Below are 18,479 nucleotides of genomic sequence, written 5' to 3'. Positions count from 1 at the left end.
CTCAAAACCCCATTAAAAGTTAATGGAATTCTACCAAAATCCCCACATATATTAAGTAACATGTGCACTTCCAAACGCCATTGACGGATTTTTTAAAAACGTTATCAGAGCAGCACACAACGCTCCACACTAAAAATACCCCAAAAACCTGCTTCAAAATTAACTTTTAAAAATTTAAACAATACAGTCCTCCTAAACAGACTCCCAGACCACAAAAATAAAAATTCAAAAAAATTCAGGGAAAGCCTGATAAAATACATAGCCAAAAACTCAAAAATTAAACTAATTTAAATTAAAACATGGCCACAGGACCTCTTACCTGGCCTCCCTCACGTGCAGCCTGGGGTCAATTTGTTTCCCTGGTGTCCCTGTCACCTTCCGACGGGTCTTCTGATTTCGGCCCCAAAAATCACAAAATCGAGGCCCAGGCTTTCCCTGGGCCTACCGGAGCTCCTGGACTCCATTGCGCATGCACGCACACATGTAGCCCCGGAGGCAGCCAGCTTACTCTCTCCCCAGCTTCCCTGTAATCGCGGCAGTGTGCCACTCGCGCCTGCCGCGTTTTGAGCTTCTCCTTCTCTCCCCTGCCCCAGGACTTGCTCCGGTCTCGAATCGGGACCCAAAAACACCAGAGCAAGCCTGGGGAAGCCCCGAATTGCACTGGCCACCATTGAAGGAGCCCAGAATGGGCAAAAAAAAACGGCCCCCAACCCGTCAGACCCGCAAAGGGTCGAAGAGCAATCATGGGCACCTCAAAACAGCCCCAAAGTGTCCAATCAGCCCCTGGATGAGCCAAAAATGGCTCGGAGCAGCCCAGAGCCCAGGTAAAACCCCTTTTAAAGGGGAAACTCTTTAATTCAATTTTTTCCACCCTTTACACATCTCTGTCTCGACATTTGTCACCATCTACAATGACATATTATACCATACAACTTCATGGTGAGGTTCTTGTTTTAATACACCAAGGTTTGAGATGAGGGCGTTCTTGGCAGTAATGGTAGTCATAGCACGGAGGAGGACTTGGTTCCTGCTGGGGTCCAACTGTGGGACAAGAGATGGCACAGACCGGATTTATACTGCCCCTCCAGCTTAGCTGGGGCCCTGGCTTTCAATTCCTCCTTCTGATTAACCTTGCGGAAGACATTTTTCCATTCTGGCTTTTTTTCTTTTTCCTCTGTTGGGCTTGGCTCTAAACTCTTCACAGAATGGTGGTCTTGGAAGCAGATGATTCAAGAACTTTGTCTGAGGCAATTCTCAGCCTCACTTCCTTTGCAGTCGGTGGCAGGGTCAGCCCCCAGCCCTGCCGCTTTCCCGCTGCTCCTCTCTTTTGGTATTGTTCCTGCACGAGGCAGGTAGGATTTCAGGGAAGGGGTGGAGCCTTTGGGCAGAGGAGTCAGAGAGACAGGGGCGTGAAGGGGGTGTGTGTGCCATTCCATTCTTTGTGCTGATTGGCTGCCCGGGAGAGCGCAAGGACCTGTAAAGCACAATGGAAGGTTGGCGTGCTCCAATGAGACGGCAGCATTTGAGATAAGCGAGCTCGCATCTTCCCGCGGAGCAGCCTCTGGTAAGTGTGCAAGGACTGAAGGGATGCACGGATCCCGGCTGGTAAGTGTGCAAGGACTGAAGGGATGCACGGATCCCGGCCAGCAGCAGTAGCAGCAGCATCTTCCCGGCGGGCAGCGATAGCAACCTTCAAAAATAACAACTTTGTGCCTCGTTACGCCGGCGTGCACCCTTGAAGGCAGGCGCCCCCGCGATGCTTACCCCGCTTACCGGGTTTGCACGGCCCCTCCCCTCCATCGATCCATGTCCAGCAACCCTGCAGTCTCCCCTGCCCTCCCCCCATGTCCAGCAGCCCTCCTCTCGCCCCGGGCCTCCCCCCCTGTCCACCAACCCTCCTCTGTCCCCTGCCCTGCCCCCATATCCAGCAAACCTTCTCTCCCCTGCCCTCCTCCCATGTTCAGCAACCCTCCTCTCTCCCCTGCCCTCCCCCCATGTCCAGCAACCCTCCTCTTTCCCTTGGCCTCCCCCCACGTCCACCAACCCTGCTGTCTCCCCTGCCCAGCAACCTTCCTCTTTCCCGTGCCCTCCCCCCATGTCCAGCAACCCTCCTCTTTCCCTTAGCCTCCCCCCATGTCCAGCAACCCTCCTCTTTCCCTTGGCCTCCCCCCATGTCCAGCAACCCTCCTCTTTCCCTTGGCCTCCCCCCCATCCACCAACCCTGCTCTCTCCCCTGCCCTCCCCCCATGTCCAGCTACCCTCCTTGCCGCGGCCCCCCCCCCCCCCCCCCCCCGTGCCAGGCCCCCTGCACTGACATGACAGCACCTCTCACCACCATGTGAAAGCGCTGCAGACAGCCTATAATAAAGCCATTTCAACCATCTCTAAGTGATCCTAAGGTGGTGCAAGTAATAGAGGTGAAAGATTTGAGACAAACATTTGAGATAGAAACAGGATATAGAGAAATAAATGCATGGATTGAACGGGTGAAATTTACTGTTGCAAGCTTAAACAAAAGTGATTGTTATGCATGTGCCTCAGGCAGACCGGTGGCTCGAATCACTCCTTTCCCTTTGGGATGGGATTCTGACCCCAATGGGATGAGGTGTATGCTGGCTCTGTTTCAGGAAAAAGAAGTATGGGGAAATGACTCCTGCAGATCCCTGGCACTGTTGCTCCTGGCACTAAGGCCTAAAGATGTGCGAATACCACCAGCCTTCTCACCAGATCCTGGGAACCATTCAGCCTGTCTCTCGAGATGGGTGGAAGGGGCAACCAGGCACGTAGGAGTTTTATGCATATGCACACAAGTGATGAATGTGACCAGGAAGCAGGCTAGTGAAAACTATTCAAACCTGAAAATAGCCAGAGCAGATGTGTGGTGGTATTGCAGGGAAAGAATTCTTAGGCCAACCCTGCCTGTGGACTGGACAGGCACATGTGCATTAGTACAATTGGCTATACCATTCACCCTGGTATTTGAAGAAGGGCCCAAGTCAGATGGTAGACAAAAGAGATACCTTAAGTACTTCTTTTGATGATAGAATTTATATAGATAGCATAGGGGTTCCTAGGGGCATACCTGATGCGTTCAAGGCCAGGAATCAAGTGGCCACAGGATTTGAGTCTGCCCTCTTTTGGTGGTCAACTATCAATAAGAATGTAGATTGGATAAATTACATATATTATAACCACAATGTATAGCAAAGATACTCTCTCTTAATCGGAGGAAAAAAGACTTCAGATTCTTGCAAACGCCCTTATCGGTATTTCTTTAAATTGCAAGCTGCTACCTCTCCTCTGCAGATCACTGAAAGATATTTCATAGCAAATAGCCGCTAAGTGATATATTATAACCAGCAAAGATTTATAAACTACACCCAAAACGCAGTGAAGGGCATAGCTGAGCAATTAGATGCAACCAGCAGAATGGCATGGGAAAATAAGATAGTACTAGATATGATGCTAGCAGAGAAAGGGGACACTTGTATAATGTTAGGGGGACAATGTTGCACATAACACAGCCCCTGATGGTACAATCACTAAAGCCCTCCTGGGACTTACAACCCAAGCAGAAGAATTGGCAGAAAACTCAGGCAATGGATGGTTAGATACATGGTTTGGGAAATGGAAAAACATTGTAGTATCCTTGTTTACATCCCTAATATTAGTGGCAGGAGTTCTAGTTGAACTAGGTGTTGTGTAATCCCATGTGTCAGAGGGTTAACACAGAGATTGATTGAAAAAGCAATTTCAAAGAAAATGTCTTTAGGCCCACCACCCTATTCAGAGAATGTAATGCTTCTAGAAGAACAGAGGGTTAATGAAAATGACGAAGAATGTGAGAATATGTTAAGAAGACTGGAAGAGTCTTACGGGAGATCGTAGATGAAAAAGCAATAAAAGGATCAGAGAGAGTAGGGATTTGTGAGAAATATATAAATTTCTTTTTCACTTAAAATTGTAAAAGTGAAATACATAGCTTATGTCCCCTTTAGAAGGGAAATCTTTGGCAGTTTGAAAGGACAGGATGAGCTGGCTAACAAACAATGTAAGAAGCAAGATAACCAGTAGGTGAGAGAGGGAATGAAGTGTACCACGCTTGAAAGTACTGATGCAGAAACTTATGTAAGTTCTCAGGACACGAAGGTCTGAAGGCTGAGATAATAAAATGTAAACCAAGCATAAGAACTAACAATGAATAGAGGCACTGTAACTATGGAGAATGTTCAGTTTTCAGAAGGAAAAAGGGGACTGACATCCAAGGTTTAGAACCAAAGGAAAAAGGGGACTGACATCCAAGGTTTAGAACCAATGTAATAGGTTATAGATATGAAATCAATATCCAGTGAAGAATTTAGGGGCAGAAACATATGTTACAAGAGAAAGGAATATAAACTGTAAGAATTAAGGAATAGGGGTGCCTGCTTGTTATCAGAGACACCCATTCTTGCAAGAGTGCATTTTGAAATAATAAATTAATTAAGATTTGCTTCACCAATTTTTTTGGGGGGAAGGTCTTTCTTTGTATATGATCTCAGGTTATTTGGCAGCTATTTCTAACAGTGTTCAATAAGCAAGCTACTAAACAACCAACAGTGCTCTTGAACCCAATTAATCTATTTGCCAATCAGCAGCTTTGAACACATTGCCCTGGCTTTTCATTAAGATTTTTTATTGGAGTGACTAATATTTATGGCACATTGCTGTTTCACTGAGTTCTTCCCCCTTATCTATCCTCACCATGTCCCCAGATCTCACTCTCATGCTGGAGCACTCTGTACTGGTGGCTGCTGGAAGTCCAATGAAGGCAGAGTCAGTCTGGTTTTTGTCAGTCCCTGCTGTCAGGCTCCAAGCGCTGATTGCACTCACAAGAGCCTCCACCTCCTCTGGGCCCTGTCTTTTGCATTCCCAGGAACCTCCGTCACGGCTCTGAGCATCAATTATGAACCCAGGAGCTTCTCTGCCACTGGGACCTTGGGCACTGACTGTACTCCAAGGGCCTTCCACCTGAGGGTGTGCCCCCACACCCCCAGAGCTAGCTCCAAATGACTGTTCTGCATTCTGCCATGAGCTACTCTGCTGCTAGGCCTCGAGTACTGACTGTGCCCCAGAGGCCATCTGCCTCACCATGTGCATGCTACTAAGGACTGCTTCGCTTCTTGGACTCTGGCACTGATGCTGTCCTCCATTGCCTTTTTTCCACCCTAAGCCTGCTCCCAAGGGCTATTGCACTGCTGGGCCCCCTCTTCTTCCTGGTGAGCCATCTGTTGTCTTCAGGAGGAACCTCCAGGGGTCCCTTCCCTGCCAAGTTCACAGCTCAGCTCTTTTGTGAGTCTAGCTCTCTCAGATTCCAGCCCATCAAAGCCTGTGACCTGCAGTTTCAGGTTTTCCCTAATAGAGGGCAACCTCCCTTTTCAGCCAAAAGGTTAAGAGACAGAATCTGCACAGAATCTCTATATCATTAAATGGCTGATGGCTTTGAAACCCAGTGAGGTCATGGCTAGACTACCCCAGTTATATTCTGGTGAGAAGTTTTCAGTGACTTCCTAACCAGCTTCAGTTATGCAAGGTTCTACGTTAGGAGTTACGGACCAAGAAAGGGATCTGGGTGTCGTCGTCGATAATACACTGAAACCTTCTGCTCAGTGTGCTGCTGTGGCTAGGAAAGCGAACAGAATGTTGGGTATTATTAGGAAAGGTATGGAAAACAGGTGTGAGGATGTTATAATGCCGTTGTATCGCTCCATGGTGCGACCGCACCTTGAGTATTGTGTTCAATTCTGGTCACAGCATCTCAAGAAAGATACAGTAGAATTGGAAAAGGTGCAGCGAAGGGCGACTAAAATGATAGCGGGGATGGGGCGACTTCCCTATGAAGAAAGACTAAGGAGGCTAGGGCTTTTCAGTTTGGAGAAGAGACGGCTGAGGGGAGACATGACAGAGGCATATAAAATAATGAGTGGAGTGGAACAGATAGATGTGAAGCGTCTTTTCACGATTTCCAAAAATACTAGGATTAGGGGGCATGCAATGAAACTACAGTGTAGTAAATTTAAAACAAATCAGAGAAAATGTTTCTTCACCCAACGCATAATTAAACTCTGGAATTCGTTGCCAGAGAATGTGGTGAAGGCGGTTAGCTTGGCAGAGTTTAAAAAGGGCTTAGACGGTTTCCTAAAGGACAAGTCCATAAACCACTGCTAAATGGACTTGGGAAGAATCCACAATTCCAGGAATAACATGTGTAGAATGTTTGTACGTTTGGGAAACTTGCCAGGTGCCCTTGGCCTGGATTGGCCGCTGTCGTGGACAGGATGCTGGGCTCAATGGACCCTTGGTCTTTTCCCAGTGTGGCATTACTTATGTATTTATGTACCTTTACTTAGTGTGTGTGGATTATTAACCCGAACTTTATCAACATTAATGGATAATCACCCCCACAATGTGTAAATGTTGATCATTTGTCTGGTTCTCTTTACAGCAGGGTTGCCAGGTGGAAAATATTTTTCCAGCCCAATGCAGCCCAAAAAACAGCCCAAAACCCGCCCAAACACAAACCCCGCCCCTGACACCCCCACCCCCGCGTCATCACCCCCGCCCCCGCCGTCATCACCCCGCCCCCGCCGTCACCGGCCCCGCCTCCTACGTCACCGGCCCCGCCTCCCCGTCATCGGCCCCGCCTCCCACGTCATCAGCCCCGCCTCCCTGTCATCGGCCCCGCCTCCCCGTCATCGGCCCCGCCTCCCACGTCACTAACCCCGCCCAAAACGTCACTAACCCCGCCCAAAAACGTCACTAACCCCGCCCCCCGCGGCCGAAAAAACCGCCCCGAAGCCCAAAAACAGCCCAAAAAACCGCAACCCGCCGCGGGCAAAAATTTCCCGCGGCGGGTCGCGGAAAACCGCCCAATTGGGCGGTAAAACCGCCCACCTGGCAACACTGCTTTACAGTGAGTAATTTATATATCTAATTTACCTTGCTGTTTACCTCCTCCCCCTTAGCTCAGTAATATAACAATTTTCAAATGGTTACATTTCACTCACAGCAGAATATGTCATAAGAACATAAGAATAGCCATACTGGGCCAGATCAATGGTCCATCTAGCCCAGAATTCTGCTTCCAGCAGTGGCCAATCCAGGTCACAAGTATCTGGTAGAAAACCAAATAACGGCAACATTCCATGCTACTAAACCCAGGGCAAGCAGTGGCTTCCCCCATGTCTATCTCAATAGAGGACTATGGACTTTTCCTCCATAAACTTGTCTAAAAAACTTTAAACCCAGATATGCTAACTGCTGTTACCACATCTTCCAGCAACGAGTTCCTGAGTTTAAATATTCTTTGTGTAAAAAAATATTTCCTCCTATTTGTTTTAAAAGTATTTCCATATAATTTCATTGAGTGTCTCCTAGTGTTTGTAATTTTTGAAAGAGTGAAAAATTGATTGACTTTTGTCCATTCTACACCACTCAGGATTTTATAGACCTCAGTTATATCCCTCCTTAGCTGCCTCTTTTCCAGGGTAAAGAGCGAGCCCTAATCTCTTCAGCCTTTCCTCAAATAGGAGAAGTTCCATCCCCTTTATCATTTTGGTTGCTCTTTTCTAATTCCACTATATCTTTTTTGAGATAAGACAACCAGAAGTGAACGCAACACTCAAGATGAGGTTGCACCATGGAGCGATAGAGAGGTATAATATTCTTGGGGTTTTTTTTCATCTCTTTCTTAATAATTCCTAGCATCCTGTTTGCTTTTTTGGCTGCCGCCACACACTGGGCAGAAGGATTTCAGTGTATTGTTTATAATGATACCTAGATCTTTTTCTTGAGTGCTGACTCCTAAGGTGGCCCCCAGCATCAGGTAACTATGATTTGGATTATTCTTCCCAATGTGCATCACTTGCATTTGTCCACATTAAATTTCATCAGCCATTTCAATGTCCAGTCTTCCAATTTCCTAATGTCTTTTTGCAAGTTTTCACAATTCACATACGTTTTTACAACTTTGAATAGTTTTGTGTCATCTGCAAATTTAATCACCCCACTCGTCATTCCATTTTCCAGATCATTGATAAATATGTTAAACAGCACCAGCACGCCACTATTTACCCTCCTCCACTGAGAAAAATGGCCATTTAAACCTACCCTCTGTTTTCTGACCAATAACCAATTTTTAATCCACACCAGGACATTGCCACGACTTTTTAATTTTCTCAGGAGTCTCTGATGTGGAACCTTGTCAAAAGCTTTTTGAAACTCTAGATACACTACATCAACCGGCTCACCTTTATCCACGTTTATTTACGCCTTCAAAAAAATGAAGTAAATTGGTGAGGCAAGACTTCTCTTGGCTGAACCCATTTTGACTCTATCCCATTAAACCATGTTTGTCTATCAGGCTTATTTTCGAAAGAGAAGGGCGCCCATCTTTCGACACAAATTGGGAGATGGGCGTCCTTCTCTCAGGGTCGCCCAAATTGGCATAATCGAAAGCCGATTTTGGGCGTCCCCAACTGTTTTCCGTTGTGGGGATGATCAAAGTTCCCGGGGGCGTGTTGGAGGCGTAGCAAAGGTGGGACTGGGGCGTGCCTAACAGATGGGCGTCCTCAAGCGATAATAGAAAAAAGAAGGGCGTCCCTGACGAGCACTTGGGTGACTTTACTTGGTCCATTTTTTCTTACAACCAAGCCTCAAAAAGGTGACCAAACTGATCAGATGACCACCAGAGGAAATCAGGGATGACCTCCCCTGACTCCCCCAGTGGTCACTAACCACCTCCCACCCCGAAAAAAACCAACTTTAAAAACTTTTTTTGCCAGCCTGAAATGTCTTACTCAGGTCCATCGCAGCAGTATGCAGGTCCCTGGGGAGGGGGGGGGGGAGGTATGTGTGTGTCAGCGGAGGCATAGCGAAGGCGTGGACATCCTTCTTTCAAATATTTTAGATGTCCTGAACTGCTCCCCACACACATACAGGGACGGCCAAATTTCAAGGGAGTGGAGGAGTGGCCTAGTAGTTAGAGCACTGGTCTTGAAATCCAGAGGTGGCCAGTTCAAATCCCACTGCTGCTACTTGTGATCCAAAAGCCAAATAAATAAAGGGGGTGTCGGAGGCATCGGAAAGCCATGGACGTCCTTCTCACAGAAACATCCACATTTTTGATATCCTCAACTGCCGTCGCAGGGACGGAGGGATAGCGAAGGACATCCTTCACCCATACTCTAAAATAAATAAAAAAAACGCGTCCCTGACAAGCACTTGGATGTTTTCACCTGGACTTGTTGTAGATGGTGTTAATATGGATCATGCTGGACATGAACCATGGAACAGGCTTACAAATATAGTCTGATTAGTTGTGTGTTGAGCTAGGTCTCAATAAAGGTCAAAAGGACAGTCACAGAGATACCAATTAACAAGTGACAAATGTTCTCCTAAGTGCTTGCAAAACAAGCTGAGAGAGGAACTATCTGCCGTATGCTGAGAAATATGATTTATAGCTTTTGCTGTTGTAAGGGGAAATCTTGGTAACTAAACAGGTGGTAAGAGAAAAGCAGAACTATGGTTACTGGAAAATAATGTTGCAAATGAGAATGACCTTGATTATGGTACTTATATTAGGCAAGATTACTGTAAATGTAAAATTAAGTAAGTTTTCAGTAAATAAGTGCTGATAATATGGAAAATCACTAATTGCACAAGAAATGTGTATCTCTGATGAAAAAGCATGTGATCATAAAAGGTATAAAAGTAACAGCTGTAATCATTAGTAGTGGAAACGCTCTTTGCGGCCCGGTTACCCTCTCATATGAGAATTGCTTATGGATTGTATTGATTGATTTCACTGATTATCTGTACCTTCTAACCTGAAATAGAACCTTCATTTGGTAAGTTTAATAAATGCTTATTCTCATATTACAATAGCCTTCTGTGTCAGTCTCTCCTTATATAGTATCTCATAAGTCTTTCTACTAACTGAAGTAATGGATACTCCAAGTTAGATAGGACTGAGTATATTACCTGAAGGAGTGCAGACAGACTAGAGATAAATAAATTCAATGGCAATTTATTTAAGGTTGTAGATGGCTATTATATACGCAGCTTGTCTGCATGTATGAAGCCGTCTTTGGCATGCGCAGAGCAGCCACACATAACGCTTGGCTGCTCTGCACTGGCTTCCCCTCCTTAAGAAGAAAATCGTGTGCAAATGATCTAACACCGAGCAGCTCATTTGCATGCGATTTCCTTCATGCATGCCCGTTCCTTTCCGAATCGGTAAGAGAAGGGCTTTTTCCGTTCAGTTAGTGAATCAGTTAGTCGACTGCAGTGCCCCCTAGGGTGCCCGGTTGGTGTCCTGGCATGGCAGGGGGACCAGTGCACTATGAATGCTGGCTCCTCCCACAATCAAATGAGTTGGATTTGGTCGTTTTTGAGATGGGCGTCCTCGGTTTCCATTATTGCTCTGGGGACAACCATCTCAAAGGTTGACCATCTCTAAGGTTGACCTAAATGTTGAGACTTGGGCATTCCCGACCATATTATTGAAACAAAAGATGGCCGCCCATCTTGTTTCGATAATACAGGTTTCCCCGCCCCTTCGCAGGGACGTCCTGCGAGGATGCCCTCAGGAAAACTTGGGCGCCCCGTTCCATTATGCCCTTCAAAGTCAACATGGATTTAGTGAAGGGAAATCTTGCCTCACCAATCTACATTTCTTTGAAGGGGTGAACAAACATGTGGATAAAGGTGAGCCGGTTGATACTGTGTATCTGGACTTTCAGAAGGCATATGACAAAGTACCTCATGAAAGACTCCAGAGGAAATTGGAGACTCATGGGATAGGAGGTAGGTAGTATTCTATTATGGATTAAAAACTGATTAAAAGATACAAAACAGAGAGTAGGGTTAAATGGTCAGTATTCTCAATGGAGAAGGGTAGTTAGTGGGGTTCCCCAGGGGTCTGTGCTGGGACTGCTGCTTTTTAACATACTTATAAATGACCTAGAGATGGGAGTAACTAGTAAGGTAATTAAATTTGCTGATGACACGTGGAGCAGCATATTCGAAAGGGACGACCATGTTTTGATATGGACGTCCTTGCAAAACGTCCCGACCCAGTATTTTCAAAACAAGATTGACGTCAATGTTTTGTTTCGAAAATACTGTCAGGGACGTCCAAATCCTGAAATTTGGTCATCCCTAGACTTAGTCGTTTCTGATTTTCGGCGATAATGGAAACCAAGGACGCCCATCTCAGAAACAACCAAATGCAAGCCATTTGGTCATGGGAGGAGCCAGCATTTGTAGTGCACTGGTCCCCCTGACATGCCAGGACACCAACCGGGCACCCTAGGGGGCATTGCAGTGGACTTCAGAAATTGCTCCCAGGTACTCTTTCCAAAAATACTAGGACTAGGGCATGCGATGAAGCTACAATGTAGTAAATTTAAAACGAATCAGAGAAATGTTTCTTCACTCAATGTGTAATTAAACTCTGGAATTCGTTGCCGGAGAATGTGGTAAAGGTAGTTCGCTTAGCGAAGTTTTAAAAAGGTTTGCACAGCTTCCTAAAGGAAAGGTTCATAGACCACTATTAAATGGACTTGGGCAAAATCCACTATTTCTGGGATAAGCAGTATAGAATGTTTTGTAATTTTTTGGGATCTTGCCAGGTATTTGTTACCTGGAGTGGCCACTGTTGGAAACAGGATGCTGGGCTTGATGAACCTTTGGTCTTTCCCAGTATGGCAATACTTATGTACTTACACTGTGCCAGGGCAGTATGTGGACAAAGCTCAGGTGAAACCAGAGATTATCCAGTTAGTGGCCATATTCAGACACTAAGGGGTCGATATTCAAAGCAATTTAACCAGCCAGAAACGTCTCTTGACCAGTTAAATCACTTGTTTGTGGGTAACAACTCATTTTCAGTGACAACCAGTTAATGCCACTGATAATGTCCAGTTAGGACCTAATGCAAAACTGGCTATTTTGGGGGCCTTTTGGGGGAAGAGTCAGCACTTGGCCTTTTAAGTACCGATATTCAGCATAAATATCCTATATAATAAAACGCACCTCCAACGTTCCATTCGTCTTGTTGGCTAAGACCGTGGCTCCTTGGTCTTCATCTGCTAGGCTCCATAGCTCAGCTGTTCTGCACATGCATCACCCACCCCACAGGCGGACGTCACGTACAACGCCAGAGATGGAGGAGGGGCGAAAGGAACAGGGTGCCGGCCGAAAAGGCAGCAGGGAGGGAACATTTGAAAGAGGGGAGGGAGGGGACGACCGAGACACTTGGAGCTCCAAACAGGCAGCCTAAATGGCTGCGGGGTGGGCACTCCGTTCGCGAAGACAGCAGTAGCAGCGGCAGGAGAGAACATTTGCAGCTCCCGCCACTGCTGAAGGAGCAGCGGAATATGGAGTGCGAGGAGCGGCATTAGCAAGTAGGCGTTATAAGCATCGAGCTTTATAATATGCATGTGACGGGAATATTCAGTTTAGGAGACCATGGTTCAAAATCTCTTTCACCTTCGTTTTCAGAACTATTTCTTTTTTTGGATGAAGGCTCCAGTCACAGCAACCTTTTTAAAAGGAGAGGGAGGGGGGTGGAAGGGAGGGAGGGACCCTGAACGTGGGAGGGAGAGGGGGAAACCCTGAAACTGGGAGGGGGAGGGGGCCCCTGCCGCTGCCACCCACTCTCATTCTCACACACACACACTCTCACACAGTCTCACTCTGTCACACACACACACACTCGCACATTCACTCTGGCCCAGATGCACTAAACGTTTTTCATCGTTAAATGAGCCCTTAAGGAAGAATTTCCTATCCTTTCCATGCACTAAAGCCTATTTTCCGACGACAGTAGCAGCTAACGAAAACTGAATGCAGATGAGCAATTCTTCTACAAATCCCATTGAAATGACATGCACTAACCTTTTCCGATTCGTTTAACGCAGGAAAACACCGTGAAATCTAACGAGAGTCTGTACCTCTCGTTAGGGCTGTCTGTCTGCTAGAAGTTTACAAACTCCATTAAAAAAAATAACTGGGGGGGCGAAAACGCATCAGGGGCGTCCTTTATTGATGCCCCAGGTCGCCGCTGCTCCCCTCTCCCTCAGCACCAAAAAAGAAAAAAAAAAGGATCGGGAGGGGGCAAGGGCGCTCGTCATGTGCATCCCTAGGGGTATCCCCCTTTGAATTGGTCTTTGGCCGATTGCCGAGGGGCATTCTGGACATAATTCAGGAGGCATGGGTAGAGAGAGAGGAAGAGCCCAGGGAGGTTAGTACATACCTGAGGGAGTTAAGAGCAAGGATTCAGAGGGTCATGGCATTTGCGCAGGACACCCTGGGGCAGAGCCAAGAGAGCCAGAAAGGGTATTATGACCGGGGCACAAAAGTAAGGAAATTTCAGGTGGGAGATAAAGTGCTCATCATGGTGGCCTCAGACCCCCATAAGTTTACTTCTAAGTGGAAGGGACCCTGCGTGGTAATAGCCAGAGTAGGCCCATGGACATATCGGGTAAGGCATGCGTAAGGTAGGATTCAGACCTACCATATAAATATATTGAAACTGTGGATAGAGAGAGAAGGGTTTGTGGCGGTCCCTGAAGAGGAGTTGGGTCCTCAACTAAGTGATGTACAGGAGGGGGGGAAACCTGTTATTGGTGAGTCTCTATCCCATGGGGCAGAGGCAACGGGTAAGGGAAATGATAGAGGAGTTTCAGGATGTTATCAATCCCTTACCTGAGGAAACCCATTTGGTGGCCCATGATATCATCACTGAGCCTGGTAGGATTGTAAGGCAGAGGCCCCATAGAACACCCGAATTTAAGAGGAAGGAAATTATAACGCAGGTACAGGAAATGATGGACTTAGGTATCATAGAGGAATCAGTTAGTCCCTGGTCCAGTCCAGTGGTGTTGGTACCAAAGAGTGATGGGTCTCAGAGGTTTTGTATAGATTTCCGAAGGGTGAATGCCATATCCCGGTTTGATGCTTATCCCATGCCCCGGATAGATGACTTACTGGACAAACTGGGGCATGCTCAGTATTTAACTACCTTAGATCTTACGAAAGGGTATTGGCAAGTGCCGCTGACAGAGGAGGCTAAGCCCAAAACAGCCTTTGGCACCCCTATAGGGTTATTCCAATTTAGACGAATGCCATTTGGGTTAAATGGGGCGGCAGCGTGCTGCCAACGATTGGCTGATCAGTTGCTGAGGTGGCATTCGGACTACGCTGCCGTGTATATGGATGATATTGTCATTTTTAGCTCAGATTGGGAGTCCCATTTGCCCAAAGTCAAAGCTGTGCTAGAATCCCTCAGGCGGGCGGGCCTAACAGTGAACCCAAAGAAGTGCGTGTTTGCTAGTGAAGAGGTAAAATACTTGGGATACATTGTGGGAGGGAGAGTTATCAAACCCCTAAGGGATAAAGTGCAGGGAGTGCGTGATTTTCTGATGCCCCACACCAAAAAACAATTGAGGGGGTTTTTGGGGCTGATAGGATATTATCGCAGATTCATTCCTAGATTTGCAGAGAGGTCAAGCACCCTTACTGACATGCTGAGGAAAAGGTGCCCTAATGTCCTAAAGTGGACAGAGGCAGGTCGGGGGAGTTCCAAATGTTGAAAGACCTCCTGTGTCAGGAACCGGTCTTAAAAGGAATAGATTTTGAGAAGCCCTTCCTGTTACAAACAGACGCCTCAGAGACGGGCTTGGAGGCTGTGTTATCCCAAGAGTTTGAAGGGGAGGAGCACCCTGTCCTTTTTCTGAGTAGGAAACTGCACCCGGCAGAGCAGCATTACGCTGTTATAGAGAAGGAGTGTTTGGCTATAAAGTGGGCTATAGAAACTCTGAAATACTATCTGCAGGGCAATCCTTTTGTTTTGATTACTGACCACGCACCTCTGAAATGGCTCCAACAAATGCAGGGGCAGAATGCCAGGCTCACCCGCTGGTATTTAGCGTTACAAGCTTTTTCCTTTGAAATACAGCATAGGGCGGGGAAGCTTCACGGGAACGCTGACGCCCTGTCCCGAATTGCAAACTCCCCAGCAAGTAGCCTGGAGGAAGCAGGGAGTCGCAATTATTTGAAGGGGGGTGTGTGTAAGGAGGTTGGAGGGTCTAAGCAGCTCAGGAGGAGGTATGGGGCCAGACTACATTCCCCACAAGGCCCTGAGAGAAGGGATCGGGGTGGTAGGTCCCAAAACCCGGTATGGCCCCCACGGGGAAGGGAGGGGGAAAAGGACTGGAAAGAGCAGCTGCTATGGCAGGCGAGGGCCAGAAGGGGGAGCAGGGATGACAAAGCTCAATACCCTTGGGTTAGAAATCAGTACAAGATTCCTTCCACCTGGGAGGGGGAGGAGGTCTCCAACCAACAGCCTAGCAGAGAAGCAGAGTTAATGGAGTGCTTGGAGGAAGGAGAGGCTGGAGAGACCAACACACCAGGTTTGGAGGAGCCAGTTGACATGGACTGTAATTGTACTTTGGGGCAGGGTTGCAGGGACTGAAGGCAGTAGGTGGTCACAGGAGTCAATTAGCTGTGTTGTGGGCAGTGTACTGCCATTCTGCAACCACCCAAGCGGAAAGACTTTTAGAACTGGAACCCAGGCTGTTGAACTAGGGGAGAACTTGGATTTAATGGGAAGTTTTTCTTGTTGCTTTATTTTGGAAACTGAATGGGACTTTAACCCCCTTGAACTGAGATTTTGTGGAGGAGGGGAAATAAACTGTTTGGAACTAAAAGCTGTGTTGTCTGGAAGGACGTTGTTTGTGGACTGCTGAAGGGAGCCTACCACCCCTGAAGGTTTGCCGGGATTACAGATATTACAATACCCATAAAATGTTATTATATTAAGAAAAAAAACACTCGCCAAGTTTCATAAATTCAGTAAAGTATTCAAAAAGCAGCAAGTATTTACAGAAGAATAAACTTGAGGGCACTGATCTGTCCTATTACAAGTCTATTACATCAGAATCTGACTGACACACATAGGAATATTTATTGCTAAAATAAGAGGAGACCCACTATGGGAAAAAAAGAAAAAGGCAAGAATGATATACAATATGACAAACGGAGGTGGGGAGAGAAAATAAGAAAGCTAGAAAGAATTGATAGGAGATAACAGATGTAAAGAAATAGGAAATCTAAAATGGGAAAAGACAGCAAAAAGGGAAAGAGGCAATATAATGAGAGAAAAATGGAGAGCAATCAAGGCAGAATAAAGAGAAAGGAAAAAGGAGCAAAAGAGATTTCAAACTCTGTTTGGGAACAAAGAATCTGTTTGGTTTGAGGAAAAATCACCTGAAATTCATGCATTCTACTCAATCTTCTTTAAAATGTTTATGAGGGGATGGGGAAGCACCCTGGAAAAACACTGGCTTGCCCTTAAATGGGCTCAACTGAATCTCAGATCCCAAAATTGACCGTAGGTAAATTAAATCAGTTATATATAAAACGAACCTAGGTCTACAAAGTGCAATCACAGTGGGAGTGAATGAAAAAACAACAAGGCAAGCATGTATGTTATATTTAAACCACAGCTTAGAAAATTTTTTTGTGTGAAGGAAGTGGTCTCAGAGTATAAACTCACCCAAGTGAGACTACGCTAAGCGTTTTATGTCTCTAAGGGTGGACAAGTCTCTCGATCATTGATCCACTTCCCAATTTTTTCAATATTTAGTATCGTGAGCAAAAAAACCTTCAAGTGCTCAACTTATAATATAAATAACATAAATCAATTACCTAAACATACATACATATCCTGTTGGCTCATTCACAACCTCTGTGAAGATTCACAGAAGCACTTCACATCATTTTTAATTCTTCTTCAAATAGATTTTAAAATAATATAGGCACTTAGCTTAAATAATGGTAGTCCACTCGCAGTTATTATTCTTAAATCTGTCCACTCCAGACGCTGACTGCCGGTGGACCCACCTCTTAAACTGGAAACCTCTCAGCGTTCACAGCGAGGGGTACAAACGGTCTTCAATCATCCCCTCATGCTGCTGAGTTAGAGCTAAATAGTCCTCATGTAACCTCCGTAAGTTCAACTCTGCAGGGTTTCGTATCTACTTCATCAGGAACTTCCAAAGGTGAAATATAACAAATAAGCTCGAAAAAAGCGTGCCTCTCTCAAATATGTGCCCTGCAATCATCTAGTCACCTTTTAAATGTTCCCTGGCAGGAAATGATATCATGGAGAAGCTCCTCCTCCCCTAAGTACGTGTTTTTGTCAAAAGTTCAAATAATAGTATTCCACTTGATCATATCATTTTTCTAAGCTGTGGTTTAAATATAACAAACTAGGGTACAACACTCCACACCCGGAGTTAAATTGAAAATCTTTTACATACAAACTCCAGTATTTGTAAATATGAAACAACTTTTATTCGTTCATATACAAGTGACACTGTTATTACATTTACATAGTAACATAGTAACATAGTAGATGACGGCAGAAAAAGACCTGCATGGTCCATCCAGTCTGCCCAAGACAAACTCATATGTGTATACCTTACCTTGAATTGAATTTGTACCTGTCCTTTTCAGGGCACAGACCATATAAGTCTGCCCAGCAGTATTTCCCGCCTCCCAACCACCAGTCCCGCCTCCCAGCACCGGCTCTGGTACAGACCGTATAAGTCTGCCCTCCCCTATCCTCGCTTCCCAACCACCACCTCCTCTTTCCCCCACCTGCTCCGCCACCCAATTTCAGCTAAGCTTCTGAGGATCCATTCCTTCTGCACAGGATTCCTCTATGCATATCCCACGCATGTTTGAACTCCGTTACCGTTTTCATCTCCACCACCTCCCGCGGGAGGGCATTCCAAGCGTTCACCACCCTCTCCGTGAAAAAATACTTCCTGACATCTTTCCTGAGTCTGCCCCCCTTCAATCTCATTTCATGTCCTCTCGTTCTACCGCCTTCCCATCTCCGGAAAAGATTCGTTTGTGGATTAATACCATTTAAATATTTGAACGTCTGTATCATATCACCCCTGTTCCTCCTTTCCTCCAGGGTGTACATGTTCAGGTCAGCAAGCCTCTCTTCATACGTCTTGGAACGTAAATCCCATACCATCCTCGTAGCTTTTCTTTGCACCGCTTCCATTTTTTTAACATCCTTCGCAAGATACGGCCTCCAAAACTGAACACAATACTCCAGGTGGGGCCTCACCAACGTCTTATACAGGGGCATTAAAACCTCCTTTCTTCTGCTGGTCACTCCTCTCTCTATACAGCCTAGCAACCTTCTAGCTACGGCCACCGCCTTGTCGCACTGTTTCGTCGCCTTCAGGTCCTCAGATACTATCACCCCAAGATCCCTCTCCCCGTCCGTGCCTATCAGACTCTCCCCGCCTAACACATACGTCTCCCTTGGATTTCTACTCCCTAAGTGCATCACTTTGCATTTCTTCGCATTGAATTTTAATTGCCAAACGTTAGACCATTCTTCTAGCTTCTTC

General features: G+C 46.2%; 1 protein-coding gene across 1 annotated transcript in view; it reads left to right on the top strand.

Annotated features, from left to right (window-relative positions):
* The first annotated feature begins 548 nt into the window (after positions 1 to 548).
* Positions 549 to 18,479, top strand: part of LOC115476675 (phospholipase A2 inhibitor and Ly6/PLAUR domain-containing protein-like) — a 52,989-nt gene continuing 35,058 nt past the window's right edge. The window contains exon 1 of the mRNA XM_030213184.1: positions 549 to 824. Coding sequence (XP_030069044.1) covers positions 686 to 824 — 139 coding nt within the window. The 5' untranslated portion in view covers positions 549 to 685. The remainder of the gene's footprint in view (positions 825 to 18,479) is intronic.

Source organism: Microcaecilia unicolor, chromosome 8, assembly GCF_901765095.1.
Source record: "Microcaecilia unicolor chromosome 8, aMicUni1.1, whole genome shotgun sequence".
NCBI classification, from domain to species: Eukaryota; Metazoa; Chordata; class Amphibia; order Gymnophiona; family Siphonopidae; genus Microcaecilia; species Microcaecilia unicolor.
The sequence above is the reverse complement of the archived record's forward strand: the minus strand, read 5'-3'. Positions and strand labels throughout refer to the sequence as shown.